Source organism: Plasmodium chabaudi, assembly GCF_900002335.3.
Source record: "Plasmodium chabaudi chabaudi strain AS genome assembly, chromosome: 10".
In the NCBI taxonomy this organism is placed as follows: Eukaryota; Apicomplexa; class Aconoidasida; order Haemosporida; family Plasmodiidae; genus Plasmodium; species Plasmodium chabaudi.
Genome location: NC_030110.2, coordinates 1,265,903 through 1,282,010, shown reverse-complemented (window position 1 = coordinate 1,282,010; position 16,108 = coordinate 1,265,903). Strand labels below are relative to the sequence as shown.

At 24.2% G+C, this 16,108-nt stretch overlaps 2 protein-coding genes across 2 annotated transcripts; one reads left to right on the top strand and one right to left on the bottom strand.

The window, feature by feature from the left end:
* Positions 1–313: 313 nt before the first annotated feature.
* Positions 314–2,428, top strand: PCHAS_1033100 (CTP synthase, putative; the record flags this gene model as incomplete). Its single annotated transcript, XM_735027.2, has 1 exon — positions 314–2,428. One exon carries the CDS (start codon positions 314–316, stop codon positions 2,426–2,428), a length of 2,115 nt encoding a protein of 704 aa, XP_740120.2.
* A 917-nt stretch (positions 2,429–3,345) lies between these two features.
* Positions 3,346–14,643, bottom strand: PCHAS_1033000 (WD repeat-containing protein, putative; the record flags this gene model as incomplete). The annotated part of the gene is made up of 2 exons (XM_016798443.1): positions 3,346–3,585; positions 3,715–14,643. The coding sequence occupies 2 exons, from the start codon at positions 14,641–14,643 to the stop codon at positions 3,346–3,348; spliced, it is 11,169 nt and encodes a 3,722-aa protein (XP_016655649.1).
* Positions 14,644–16,108: the final 1,465 nt, after the last annotated feature.

The following is a 16,108-nucleotide window of genomic DNA, read 5'->3' as shown; positions in this document are numbered from 1 at the left end:
TATGAAATAGGGTTATATATATCTTTATTTATAGCTGAATATCAAAATTTTAAATACATACATATATCATACCTTATTAATATATACAATTTTGAAGATTTATTTGATAAAGAAGATACCTATCAAGGCAAGTGCCACATTTTGAATATTTTTAATTGTATTAGTATCATAGTTTGCTATCCATCATTTGTTTATCAAACATATGCACCTACAACATCATCACCGTGCTTATATTATTGTGCTAATAACTTCCTATATATATATACATATCAGTCCCATCTATCTCATATAGATTTTCAATCAAGTGGAAACTATGGAGACTCAAAATCCTATAACCAAATATATCATCGTGACTGGAGGAAATATGAGTGGGCTAGGAAAAGGAACTGCTATGAGCAGTTTGGGGGTATTACTACTGACAAAGAATACATTGTTAACGACAATTAAAATTGATCCATACTTAAATATCGACGCTGGAACAATGTCTCCATACGAGCATGGAGAAGTATATGTATTAGAAGATGGTGGAGAAGTTGATTTAGATTTAGGAAATTATGAAAGATTTTTAAATATAAAATTGACTTATAAAAATAATATAACATCAGGAAAAGTATATGAACAAGTAATAAAAAAAGAAAGAAAAGGAGAATATTTAGGAAAGACTGTCCAAGTAGTACCCCATGTAACAGATGCAATACAAAAATGGATAAAAGATGTTATTGATGAAAATATTAAAAAAATGATAAAAGAATATAATATAACAGATATTGATCAAATACCTTGTATTTGTTTAATAGAAGTGGGAGGAACGGTAGGTGATATTGAATCAGCTGTATATTTAGAAGCATTACAACAATTAATAAATAATTTAAGAAGTGATGATGTATGCTTATGTCATTTATCACATGTGCCTATAACCGGCAATCTCAAAGAACAAAAAACAAAACCAACACAACATAGTGTTAAAATTTTAAGAGAAGCAGGGTTAAAGCCAGATTTTATATTTTGTAGGTGCGAACAACCATTAAATGAGGAAGCTAAACAAAAAATTTCTTTATTTTCACAAGTAAAAAAGGAGCATGTTATATCATTACATGATACATCTAATGTATATAAAGTACCTTTAATATTAGATCAACAAAATTTTTGTACAAATGTTTTAAAAAAATTAAATCTAGAACATATTGTTTTAAAAAATAGATTTTATATTGCTCCATATTCATTTAATACATGGAAACAATTATCAGATAGATATGAATCATCTAAGGAAATTGTAAATATTGGAATTGTAGGAAAATATACAGCATCGAATGATACATATCTTTCTATAATTTCAGCATTAGTGCATGCGTGCATAGAGTGTGGTTATAAATTAGTTATTAAATATATTAATAGTAGCCATTTGTCATTAAAAAAGAAAAAGAAAAAAAAAACAATAGACTTAAAAAAAAAACTGACTAAATATCAATATGATATATGCTTAGATAATGATAATGACTCGAGTCCAAAACATACATTTGTAGATGAAACTACAACTGATGATGATTATGATAAAAAAAGGAAAGTTAAATATGATAATGCATGGAATACATTAAGATCCGTTGATGGCGTATTAGTGCCAGGTGGATTTGGTACACGTGGCATAGAAGGAAAATACCTTTCTTCACAATATTGTCGATTAAATAATGTACCATATTTAGGCATATGCTTAGGTATGCAAACATCAGTAATAGATGTAACTAGACAATTTTTGAATAAATGTGCAAGTTCAGAAGAGTTTGAGGATATAGACGAAGCACAATCTACTTCAGGCAATGAACATGGATATAAAAGAGAAAGTAATGATGAAAAACATATAGATTGCTATTACAACGGAATGCCAACTCAAAAATATATAGATAACATCCCTAATAAATTAGCAGATGATAAATTACAAGAAAAGATTAAGTTAATGGGCATAACAGATTATTATAAAAGCATAGAAGAAATTGATAATAACAATGTTATAATTTCTATGGATGAATTTAAAGGGGATGATAAAAAAGGTGGTACTATGCGACTCGGTGTAAAAAAATCACAAATTATTGACAAAGATTCATTAATATATAAATCTTACGATGAAGCAACATATATTTATGAAAGACATCGACACAGATTTGAAATTAATCCTAAATATGTCCCATTATTAGAAGCAGTGGGTTTAAGTTTTGTAGCAAAAGATTCTGATAGTGTTCGAATGGAAGTTTGTGAAATTAAACATTTAGATTTCTATGTAGGTGTTCAATTTCACCCTGAATTTACATCAAGGCCTTTTAAAACCAACCCTATATTTTTATCTTTCATATTAGCATCAAAAGGAATGTTAAAAGATAGACTAAACAAGTTTGGAAACAAATTACGTTCAGGATGTCTTTACAACAAATTTTGAAAAAGAAATGAAATATGGAAAATACAATCTCATATGTATAATAATCATGAATAAATGAATTTTGAGCTTCGATTGGAAAATAATTCACTTAAGCATTAGTGGCAATAAAAAAGTTGCTGCAATTTTACATATGCAGATTGTAACAATAATACCATTATATGAATGCTAAATGCATTTTTTTAACAAATGTAATAAAATGCTATGCCTTTTTTCTTTTTAATTTTCACATCCACATATTATCACTGTTTTTCTTTCTTTTTTAGTAAATAAAAATTAAAAAAATTGTTTTTGAATACATATAATTAGTATTCCCCATTTTTCAATTTATAGAATTATTCATTTTTCGCATTTATACAATACACAACCTTTTAATATATTAAATTTGTATATATGTATATATCCATTTAACTATTTATTTTTTAAATTATCAAATTTGATAATATCTTTTCTCTAATTAATTAAATTTCTATTATTTATTAAAAAAAAATTATTTTAAAAATATATAAATTAATAATTGAATAGCATTTCATGCAACATGCCTTTCTACAAAGAATGGCCATAGAATTATAATATATTTTTAAAAATATATCACGGAGTGATTAATTTTCTATAAAAAATATATTTTAATAGGTTATATATATAAATTAATTTCAAATAAATGGATGCATATAACATATGTATTCACAGGAAACAAAATCATACAAATATATAAACATATAATGACCTTTGTTTTGATAAAGATAATAAATAAACATTAGACCAAAAAAAAATTAAATAAATAATCATATAAATAAAAAATGAATATCCAAATACACTAAATAAATAATAAATGATAATGATACAAATAATTGATATTACAGAGATATATAAATAATAGCGGTGTGTAAAGCTAAATGCATATACTTAGCTTACAGCGGCTAGTAATAGCTAAAGTTTAATTTGTAACAAAACATAATATTGCTTAGCAAAATTGCATATATGTTTATCATAAAATCATTTTCACCACCCTTTACATATACAACATCAAGCCCAGCAATATAAAAATTTTTCTCCTCATTAGTATCTTTTTCGTTTCCTATCAATATGTTTTTGAAGTTATAGTTTATGTTATTTAAAAATTGTTTGGTGTTTCCATATATAATGTTCCTATTAAAACCCTGAAAAAGTAGTAATAAATATATAAAAAAATTATACACTTATATAAACGTGGGCAATGAAATAAATGTGAATTATATCCCATTTTATATTTTTCATGAATTTTTCACACTCTTGTTAATATTTCTTACCGGAATAGCAACCCTAGCTATTTTTTCAGTGTATAAGGGGATAGTATAATAAGGTATCAAAAAGTACGTTTTAGTATATATACACTTTTTGACAAAATAAATAATTATCATATTACTATATTGATTAGCTAAGATGATACATGATTTTTCATAAATTATTTTTAATAAACTGATACGTGATGATTTAAAGGATCCTAATATTTTATATTCTTGTGGTATACGTTGAACAACTATTGGTACAAATTTTGTAGTAAAAAAGGAATTAGTTAATTTTGTAAAGTGCATTTTTAATAAATATAATTTATTTTTATCAGCTGATAATACTAAATAATTATTTAGTTGTTTCTTTTCTTCTTTATTTATTATTGTCTGTATTTTTTCTTTTCCATCCATTTTGCAATGGCATGTATCATTTCTATAATAATAATTTTGGGTTTTTTCCCCTGTCCTTTCGACAGAATCATTAATATGAGAATATAAAAACCGTAGCATTGAAATGTTTAATATAAGTATATATTTTTTTTTCGGGGGTAGCAAGGAGAAAAATAGTTTAAATGTAGAACTAAAAATATCGTTACTCAATATAGATGTATCATCAATATTGGAAAGTTTAAAGATCGGACTTTTAATTATATTTTTTGTTATGTTGATAGACTTTGCGTTGAAAATGAAGTGAATAATCTTTACAACATTTTTATATACCAATCTTTTTGTCAGTGAGCATTTATATTTATTGTTAAATAAATTTTTCGTTAAATATATAAAAAATATATATTCTTCTTTTGATAAATGCGATTTTAATATATTGTTTTTCATAACCTTTGCGTTGTGTAATAAATTTTTGCACTTTTTATTTCTTAAATTCCAATTTCGTAATGCTGTCAAATAAAATATTTTCATAACTTTTACATTAATATAAAATTTATTGTTAATAAATTTATGTTCGAAAATAATTTTTTTCATCACATATTTCTTCAAAGCGTCTAAATTAACCTTTATAATAAAAATAATCGTTTTAAATATTTTGGATTTTTTCTTCCCTCTTATATGTTCTAGTTCAATTTTATCATCAATTTTTTCCTTGCAAACAAATATATCAACATCGAATACTAAATTTTCACCACGTATATTATTTATGCTTTCAGAATTTTGTTTTGTAATATTATTATTTTTTTCTTCTTCTCTTTTCATTCCTTTGTAATATTGCATATTCACAACAATTAGACCGTTCCCACAATGCTTATACAAGCTTTGTAAAACATTTAAATTGTAGAAATAGTTAAGTTTATAATTTTCGTTTTTTGAACTTAAATAGCATATATTATATTTTGCCCTTTCTTTAAGTGCGCCCTCTATATCATTATTTGTCTTTTTTTTCAATTTTCCCTTTTTCATTTCAGATTTTACCTTTTTAGAATAATTAAAATTTGCTTCCAAAGATGTATCATCTTCATTAGGTACTTCATTTTGGGAATATCTTACATCTAATTTATCGAAATCTTTGAAAAATGCTTCAAAAATTTCTCCCTTTTTGTACCACTTCTTATTATTATCATCATCAACTTCACTGCTGGGTTTTTTTTTGTTTTTCATTTTTTCGATTTCTCTTTTTATATAAGTATAATTATCGCAATTGAAAACCCAGTTTAACCGAAAATATTTATGGTGATTTATTATTTTGTTTCTATTTGAAATATTAACAATGTTATTTATTACATTATGGAAATTTTCTAAATTGTTTTTTAATATAATAGTATAACATAAATTTTGTGAATTTGATGATATATCCCTGTTATAATCCAACTTTTTAAACTTCGATTTTTCATTTATTTGATTAGAACAATTTTTATCTTCATCCGATGAATAAATTACACATTTATTTGTATCATTATTTAAATTTCTTTTTAATTTTAAATAAGAATAAAAATGTTTATTCATATTTTTAACATCAATGTATTTTTCTTCATTACTATCTTTATCTCTACTTTCAATTCCATCATAAAAATATGTAGAATAATTGGTCAATAGTTCGTTCAGAATTTTTGAATCTTTATAATTTCTAGTTATATGGAAATTAAAATATATGTTTTGTTTCGTTAATAAATATTTTTTCACATTTTTTCTGATAATCTTTTGTTTTATATGATTATATATATGTCTAAAAATTTTCATATCACTATATTGATTCATTAATTTTTCTAATATTGTTTTCCATTTCGAAAAATTAATGTCATATGCATTTTTTATTTTTTTTGTTTCTTTCGATAAAAATCGCATACTTGTATCATTTTTTATTCTACATATATGCTTATAAATTAAAGATTTTTCAAATTGAATTCTTTTTATATAGTCTGTATCTAAATCTTCATCCGTTTTTCTTGTTTGCGTGTCGCTTTTTTTTTTCTTCGTTTTCTCCTTTTCTTCTTCCATTTTATTCACCCTATTAGTATCGAAACGGTTATCACGCCCATTAATATTATTATTATAATTTTCCGAATTCACACTATCATCAATTTCAAGAAATTCTTCCATTCCTTCATCAAATGAAGTTGAAGAATGAACTGATTCTAATTTATCTTTTGGCTCTTGTTCACATAGATAACTAAAATCGTCTACTTCATTTTTTTGCATATTTTTATGCTCCAATTTTTTTTTCCGCATTTTCTTTTTAATATAAGTATAAAAATTATAATCATATTTTGTTTCGCCTTTTAAATTTTTATAAGACCTTTGCCCATCGTTAGTTGAATACTCCAGCTCATAATCCGTCAAAATACATGAATTACATTTTAAATTTCCCTCCTTTAGCTCTACTATTTTTTCTTTATTATAAGAATTACTATTTCGTGGGGGATTGACTAAAATATATGGCTTTAATAAATTTTTGGCGATGTATTTCATTGCTTTATATATTCTTTTTAATTTTTTCTTTGAATATTTATTATTTATATTTTTTCCTACCAATATATTTATTACATTTTTTGTATTACCATCTAAGAAAAATTTTTGTCTTTTCATCCCAATTTTATACAAATATTTTATGATATTCTTTTCTAAATCCGTTGTTTGATTATTTTGATTTTTCATCCATGGAGTAGCGGATTCTTCTTGCTGTGCGTATTCGCCTGAGATGGATTTTTTTCTTATACTCAAAAATGAGCTTCTAAATAATTGGAAAATAGAATATTTTTCAAATAGGGGTAAAAAGTTATTAATTGCTTTATAAGCACATTGGCAATAAATAGAATAATTATAAGACGATGTTACTTCGAATTGTGAAAATTCTTGAAACAACTCACTTAAAAAATCAAATTTAGGAATATTTTTTTTTATAACAAAATCACCCACCCATCCCATATTCCTTAAATTTTGTTTACACACAATGTTACTTGATTTAATTTTATCAATAAGTTCTGTTTCTTTTTTAAATTTATACATTTTTGTTTTATGAAAAGGCTTTTCAAAGATGATTTTTTTCTTCATGGTTCTCATTTTTACAAATATATTTGATAACACATTTGGACAATTTTTATATCCTGAAAGATAATCACAATTCTTTTCTATTCCTATATCCTTTTCTTTTAATCCACCAATTTTAGTATTATATTCAAACTCATTATTTTTGCAATAACTATGCTCATGTCGTAGTGATGGAAAAATATGATCATATATGTTATAGTTTTTTTCTAAACGCTCATTTTTTGTATTAAATATATTCCATAAAACAATAGATTTATCAACAGAACAAGACAAAAGAAATCGATCATCAGGAGAAAATTTTACACAAGGTATATTATGTTGATGATGCTTAATAATTTTTTCACAAAATCGAGGTGATGTTTCAAAAATAAATTTATAAAATATATCATACCAATCAGATGTATAAAAACTAACATTTGAGTAGGTCGATATAATTTCATTTTCTAAATTTTTTTCTTCATTATCTAAATTGTTTTTTATTTTGTCGCGAAAATTATTTTTTAATAATGTACAAGTAAAAAACTTTTCAAAATATTTTATATTTTTTTCATCAAATAAGTATTTTGCTATTTCTTTTGATTTATATTGAATCAGCGAACTCACATTGCAATTGTAATACCGTTTTATTTTTTCCACTTTTAGTTTGTTTTTGATCCAATCATTTATATCATTTTCCTTGTCATTCATATATTCATTTATTTTCTTTGTTCTACCGCTGTTAATTTTTTCGAAAACTTCCTTAATTTGTTTATTACTTTTTTCTTCCTTCGTTTTCTTTTCATCGCTTTTTTCTTCTTTGCACTTATAATAATTTTCTTGCAATAAAGTTTTGTGTATCCATTTTGAATCTACCATGACTTCATCATCGCCATTATACTCATCGCTATATTCGCTATTTTCATTGCATCTAATAGTTTCACTCTTTATTTCACCTTCCTTTGAAGTATCACCTGAATTGTAATCAAAATCCTTCATATGCAAAGCCACAATTTTCGCTTCTTTATTATTTTTTTTTTGAGGGTTGATCCTTTTTTTTTCGGAACGATTTTGCTTTAAATAATATTTTCTAATATCTCCATTTTTGTTACTTTTTATGTCTACATTGAAATTATTTGTAAATAAAATAGAGTATTTACCTTTTATAAATTTATAGGCAGATTTAAATTTTATTACATTACTTCTATGATTATAAAATAAATATGACTGCTCCTCACATTCAGGGCACTCATCACATGATGCTTCTTCGATATTGCTAAAATCACTTTCCGTACTACTTGAAAAGGAATAATAAGATGATTCATCTGATTTATCATATGTGTATGTATAAGCATCATTTTGATCTCTCTCCATTTTTAGCTCATCATCGTTCCCTAATTCATCAAACTTCTTCGAATAATCTCCCATATTATTACTATCATTTACACCATCAAGCAAATCGGCACTAATACAGTCTTTGTAATTTTCCTCAGTTTTATAACTCTTTTCATTACTTCTAAAAATATTATTTTCATCATTTTGAAAACTATCTGAATTCATAACACGGAGCATGCTACTATTTATTGAGTTTTCATAATCCCCTTCGGATTTCATAAAGGGGCTGACATTATTGTCTTCTTCATTAGCTTCATGTAATTTATCTAAACTATTAAAATAACTGTTTATATCATTTACTTGAATTATATTTTTTTTAATTGTTTGTTCCATTTGATAATTTTCATTTTTCTTTTTATTTTTTACAAAAGCATGCTTATTTATATATTTTTCTTGAACCCCTTCACATATAATAACAAAATTGTACTGTAAATCTGAATTATTCATATGATTATAATTCATAAAGATTTCATCTGCACTTTTTGATAGGGTATATACATATTTAATTTTTACATCATATTTTTTTAATTCAGTAATATGAGTTAATTTAAATGGAACTTCACTAAACTTTTTGTTTAATTCATTTATTTTTTTGACTTTATTTTTTAAACGATTTAAACTTTCCATTATTATTAAATTTTTTACATTATTAAGACTAAGTAGGTTCGGTCTTGCTATTTGGCTGTTCATATTTGCGTTTACTCTGTTCAATAAACTCCCCCATAAAGTTCCTGCACTTCGTCTTATATTATTACCTGTGTTATTTCTTGAATCATTTGTAGCATTACCCTCCAAATTATTATTTGAGTTTTCAGCATAATCCTCAGCATTATCATCCATATTTCCTACAAAATTACCAACAGCATTATTGCCGGAGTTTATATCTGTATTATTTTCATGAACAGAATGATTTATCGTATTCCTTTCAGCGTTGTTCATAACATTTGTATTTAAATATGCATTAGTTAAATGAAAAATGGGGAATCTATCAGTATTTTCAACTCCGTTATCCGAACCGTTATTATATACAACATTAAGAAAAACCAACTCGTTACTATTATTTAATTGCACAAGATTAGAAATGTCATTTGAAAGATTATTTCGAATATTCATATTATTTGTATTTACATCATAATTTATATTATTATTATAAGCATAATTATTGTCATTTAATTCATCACCATAGTTCCCTCTCACATATGCATTGCTCTGCTCAGTGGAATTCAAATTATTATTTACATTTGGAGTTGTATATGCATTCATTGCTATGTTATCATTTTCAGCATGTATGTTGTTTTCACTTTCATTATTGTCATTTGTGGTCCTTGCGTTTAAATTGGATGCATTGGCTGATGGACTCACATTATTTAAATATTCATACATAGACATATTAGGGAAAATATTTAAATGAGGAGTATTCCAATTGGTGAAGATATAAGCACTATTAGAATCGTTATTTTCGTTAGCACCACCTATTGAATTCCCTTGGGAATTATTTGGCGATTCTCTAACAATTCGATGAGTATTTTGATTTACCACATTTGATCCTAAATTATTGTCATTGGAATTACTAGTAGAATCATTTCTAGAATTATTAAAAAGTCCAGTTCTAAGAATTCGAAAATTATTTAATGCTCGAGCAAGCATTTCCTCGTTATTAGAAAATCCATAATTATATTCCCCTCTGAACAATCTACGAGTTCCGCTAATTACATTTATATTTATTGTTTGACTTGTGTTAAGATCATGATCATTTGTATTCTCATAGCGATCGCTATTGTTACTGATTATATCGTTCAATATATCTGTATTTTCAAAACTATCCAAATTGTTATTCATTCTAAATGTATGATAGCTCAAATATTCTGCATTATCATTAATTTGCACACTATGTTGTGATGAACTACTTCCTTTCGAATCTGATTCTGAACTAATCGAAGAATTATTATTAATAATATTTGCAAATTTATGTTTTCGTAATTTATTTTTATTATTTTTTAGTATTATTTTAGGTTTGTGTTTAATTAATTCAAATATTTCCATTTTAATAGTTTGATTTAGAATACCACTTAAATGTCTTTTATTTCCAATTCCTCTTTTAAAACTCTTTTTTTTTTTCTTTTTTTTTTTTGTGAAATTTTCTCTTCTTTCATTGTATTCATCATTCGAATTATCGTTATTTCCATTATTATTTGTATTACTGCGATGTTTGTTTTTTTTATGTAAATGGAATGGAAAGGTATCATTATTGCTTGGATCATCATCCTCACTCCCAGAAAATGAAGCAGAAAAAAAATCAACGTTTTCTTCTATTGTTTCATTTGTTAATAATACTTTGTCTAATATATTACTATTATGATCACGTAATTCACAAATTATTAAAATTTTTTTGGCATATAATTCAGATTCGTGGGGTTCGATGCTTTCTTTTGCAAATGTTTTCACGATTGAGCTTTGCTGTTTACAATTTGAGCAGGTTCCCACTATAGAATGCGTATGTATATTACTTATAACTGTTTTTAGATTATTAATATATTTTTGAGATACATGTGCATAGTTATATATGTCTTCTTTTGCCTGATTCTTATCCAAAACTATAAATATATCATTTAAATTGGAACATAGTTTATTTGTATATAGAAAATTAAAATCATGTCTTTCTTTAATAAACTTTCTAAATTTTGTGCATATACTTTTCAACACTTCGTTTGCGTATTTGTAGCTATATATATTAGTATATAGAAGCAATTTTTTGTTTTTATCACATTTTAAGCACTTGCAAAATTTCCAGCACTTTTCATCTCTCTTATCAAAACACTCAGTTATAATACACTTATTTTCTTTTTCCATAAAATTAAAACATTTTTTTGGAGATCGATAGATAGTATTAAAATATTTATTTATATGCTCATCACTAAATAGATATTTATTTATATCTCTCTTTATACTACTACACTTTTTTCCACAACCAAATTTTTTTGTATTTTTCTTATGCTGCATTAAGAAATACTTTTTATTTATTGTTAATATAACATTGTTACGTAAATATTTAATATACCAATTTTTTAAATAGTAATAATTATTATTTACTACAGTATGGTTGCTAAATAATTTTAAGTTATTCCATTCGTTGGATTCATGCTTTTTACTATATAAATTCCTCATACTTTTTATTATACTTTTAATATTATATTTTCTTTTACATTTTATTTTACAAATTTCATCCCCTAAATTTGTTTCTTTTAAAAAAAGCATAATTGAATCTCTAGGAAAATTAAATGATATTGTTAATAAACTATTTTTCAAAACTTCTCTCCTTCTATTAAATAGTATTAATAAGTTTACCGGCATATAGCTATTTTTGTAAAGTGTACTCGTGTTTATTTCGTTTATACAAAGTTTCATTTCATGTTGCCTTTCCATTACACTTTCATTATCACTGTTAAAGTTATTCCTATTTTGTTTTTTTTTCTCTCTTATTTTTAATAGATTATCTATTCCGTTTTTTTCGAAAATGTCATCATATTTCCTATCAAATATTGATTCTTCTTCACGATCGTAACTATCTTCACATATTTTTTTCATACTTTTATTATAATTTTCTGCATTTAAATTAATCCAAATGTTGTCTACATCGTCAAGGTCATGGCATTTACTATTATTTCCTTTATTTCTATTTTCCAATATCTTCACGTCGATTCGGCTTTTTCTACCTTTTTTAAAAAAAACATTTTCATCACTTATATTACAAGTTTCTAATAAACATTTAGAGCCGTTTCCAAATAAATTACTTGTTTCAAATTTTTTGTCGATAAAAGTGCTTTTAAAAAATTTGGTTGCTTCATCATAGTTGTACCTCTTTCTAAAATAGTAAAAGTTATTTAAATTGTATATATTTATATTATGTGTATTTGAACCAATTGCTAATAAATTTTTAGAAAAATTAAAAGAAATCGCCCAAGTTGATGTATCAGATTTACAACAATGTTTGTTATTAAATACAATATCTGGTTCGACAAATAAATAAGAAGATTTTAATATCTGATCATAATATCCTAAATTAAATAAATCAAATGAAAATATATCAAATTGATTCCATATATTATGATATTTTATTTTAGTACATGGATCTAAAAACGATTCTAACTTTTTACTATATGCATTGTAGTATTCTTTTTTTATATATAACTTCCAAAAATTAACAATTTTTTTTCTGCTTTCTTTTATTTTATCTAATCTCTTTATATTTTCTCTATACCCCTTCACATTCTTATCTATAATTTTTAATTTGTTGATATTTTCCTGCATTTCTCGCCTTTTCATTTGTGCTACTCTATTTACATTTTCAATGTTACTATCGTTTTCTTTGTTTTTTGTTTTTTTTCCATAAGCACTGCTTATCGTGGCACTGTTGTAATTACTATCATATTCATCTTCGTCATCAGAAGACTTTATATATTCATTAAAAAATTCATCTTCCTTTCTAATTGCGTTTATGTAACTGTTTTTTTCATCTATGTGTAAATTATTTCTCAAATTATACCCCACATAAGTATCACCATGATATTTTTTATAAAATGTAATTTCTTCTATATCTGATTCATCATTCTTTAAATCGTAATTTTGATTTAATTTTTTAAATTTTACATATGTTTTTTTTAAATTTTTTGAATTTCGATTTCCTTTTTTATATGGCTCTTCGTCATCTTCTTCTGCCTCTTCTTCAGCACTTTCAAGACTACTATAAATGTCACTCACTCGAAATTTTGTTTGTTTGCTTTGCTTTTCTTTTCCTTTTTTCCTCCCATTGTAAGAATTTATATCTATTGAATCAGTTATATTACTCATATAAATGCCATTTTTCATATTTTCTTCATTTTGTGAAATATATTTATAATTCCTTCTATATAGGCTTATATTAAGAGACACCTTTTTATTAAATATTCGGTTTTCAATTTTAGTGATTTTATTGATTCGTTTTTTGTGTACACATATTCCATTTTTTTTTTTTGCAGTATTATAAAAGTTTAAGATACCCAGTTTATTTTTTTTATCATTCGAATTTTGTCGAGCATTTTCAAAATCAATGCTAGCAGTATCTGAGTTTTTATCTAACTGCTTTATTTGATTTAATTTGATGTGTGCTTTTTTTGTTGTTCTTTTCTTCTTACCTTTAATTGCCAACTTATATAAACGCCAATTTCTTTTCTGTTTTTCAGCGTTTTTTAAATAATCAAAATTATTCAAACTTGAGGACAACTCAAAGGCATCATCATAACCATTACAAATGTTGTTGGTATTACTTTTGCTATCATCATTATTATATAATAAATTTAATATAAAATTATCTTCGTCGATTTTTATTTTTTTTAAAAAATGATATGGATCAGTAAAATTTTGAAAATAGCTATTACCCATATTGAGGTGGTATTTCTCATTAATATTTAAATCGTTTTTTTCAAATCGTGCCATATCATATACATCTTTTTCTAATAAATATTTTATATTATTTTTAATATTTATGCATTCGGCAATTTTGTCAATATAATAAACATTCGTATCTTCGGACCATCCAACTGATATTAATAAGCTTTTATCATAATTCTTGTTTTCTTCACATTTTATATTAACATATCCTTTGGAATTCATATATGGAGATAATATTATTGAAGGATAAGGAATACAACATTCATTTAAATCTAAACTTTTTTTAACATCGTCATAAGCATATATAAGCTTATTCAAATTCCTAAAAGACTTATTACCTTTTTCTATTCCATATTTTATAAAACTATTAATACTCTTCGATTTTTCACTCTTAAAATGTTCATTTCGACAACATTTACTATTATCTATAAGTTTATTTAATTCGTATATGTGGATATACTGATCATAACTTATAAATATTAAATCATATTTTTTACTAACTGATAATAAATTAAGAGCAAATGAAACAAACTTATTATTAACACCTTTGCTCAAATCATAGGAAAATACCAGATCAACATCGCAAGTTTTTAGGCTTTTCACGTTTTCCCAAGGGTTATTAAATCTTGGCAAACGTTTTTTTTTTTTCATTCTGTCTTATCTCTGCATGTTATAAGATTATGGAGATGGATGCAAGCATTGCAATACTCTTAAATAGATAAATGTATGCTTTTATTTTTGATATCTTTTATATTTTTATAGGAAAAATTAAAGATATGTTAGAGAAATTGATAAAGAAATAAAAAAAAAGGAAATTCATTTTATATCCTTTCTTTTTAATTTACACAATAAATTTGTGCAAAACGGTAAAAAAAAGTTGACTTATATAACAATCAAAGAATATGAAACATATACTTGTAGTTTTTTTTTCAAAATTCAAAATATTCATAATACAAAATTTAAACACAGTTTTAATTCTATATGGTTAAACAAAAAATAAATATAATAAAATATAAAAAACGTAATTTTCTACGATTAATCAATTAAAAATATATGTAATGCATGCTATTATAAAATGAGTATTTTCTATACTTTTCCGTGCCTACATATGTATCTATATTTTTTCCTATTTTATTATCACATTATTTTTATTTAAAATTACTTTAATATATTTTGGCTAAAACCATATGCAAATGGTTTGTTATAACTTAAATGTTTTTTAAGTACAGTTTTGAAAAAATATAATAAAAATATAGTAAGCGATAAAAATATTTTATGTAATTTTCACCAACTGTTTGTAGAGTGAAAAACATGTAAACAACAAATCGAGGTTATATAAATTAATTTAAATCGTTTAAACTAAAAAGAATAAAATAATGTATAAATTAACTAATTAAAATAAAAAAACTCAATATACCTGTCTCATAAGCATTTGATTAACAAGTACACAATATCATTAAAACATTTCAAATTAAATTATAACATACTTCGTGATGTTCAAGTTATTCAACTTTAGTATTTATTACATGTGTGTTCCACATAAATTGTAAACACCTTTTTTTGTTCGGTTATTTTTGACAATTTTTTTAATGAAAAGAAATAAGTACATCTTTTCTCCTCGTATAAGGAAATAATTTTACTAATTTACGCGTAAAAAAAGGCAGTACACATATAATATGATGCCAATAATAGGTTATATGAAAATGTTTTTTTAATTATTAAAAATTATTTGTATTTCTTTAGACAAAAGAAAGGAAAGAACAACCATGATATTCCTTAATATAATACATGCATATATTATAATAATTATATTAAAATAATATGTGCCACACAATCGCTTTTCATTTAAATATAAAGGTAGCTATCGACAGAAATGCCATTAGTATAAGGCGTTATTATATGCTATGTGATATAGTTAATTCCATTTTAATACAATGCATTAAAATAAAGAGTCAGCAAATAAAAAAAATAATACTTTTATTATGTTTGTGTGCAACATTGTAAAATTGTGAATTTTTATTAATGCATAATATATATGTTGTAAATATTTATTAAAATTATAAATTTACATACATATTTTGGAAACATTTCATTGAATAATTTTCTTATGTAAATT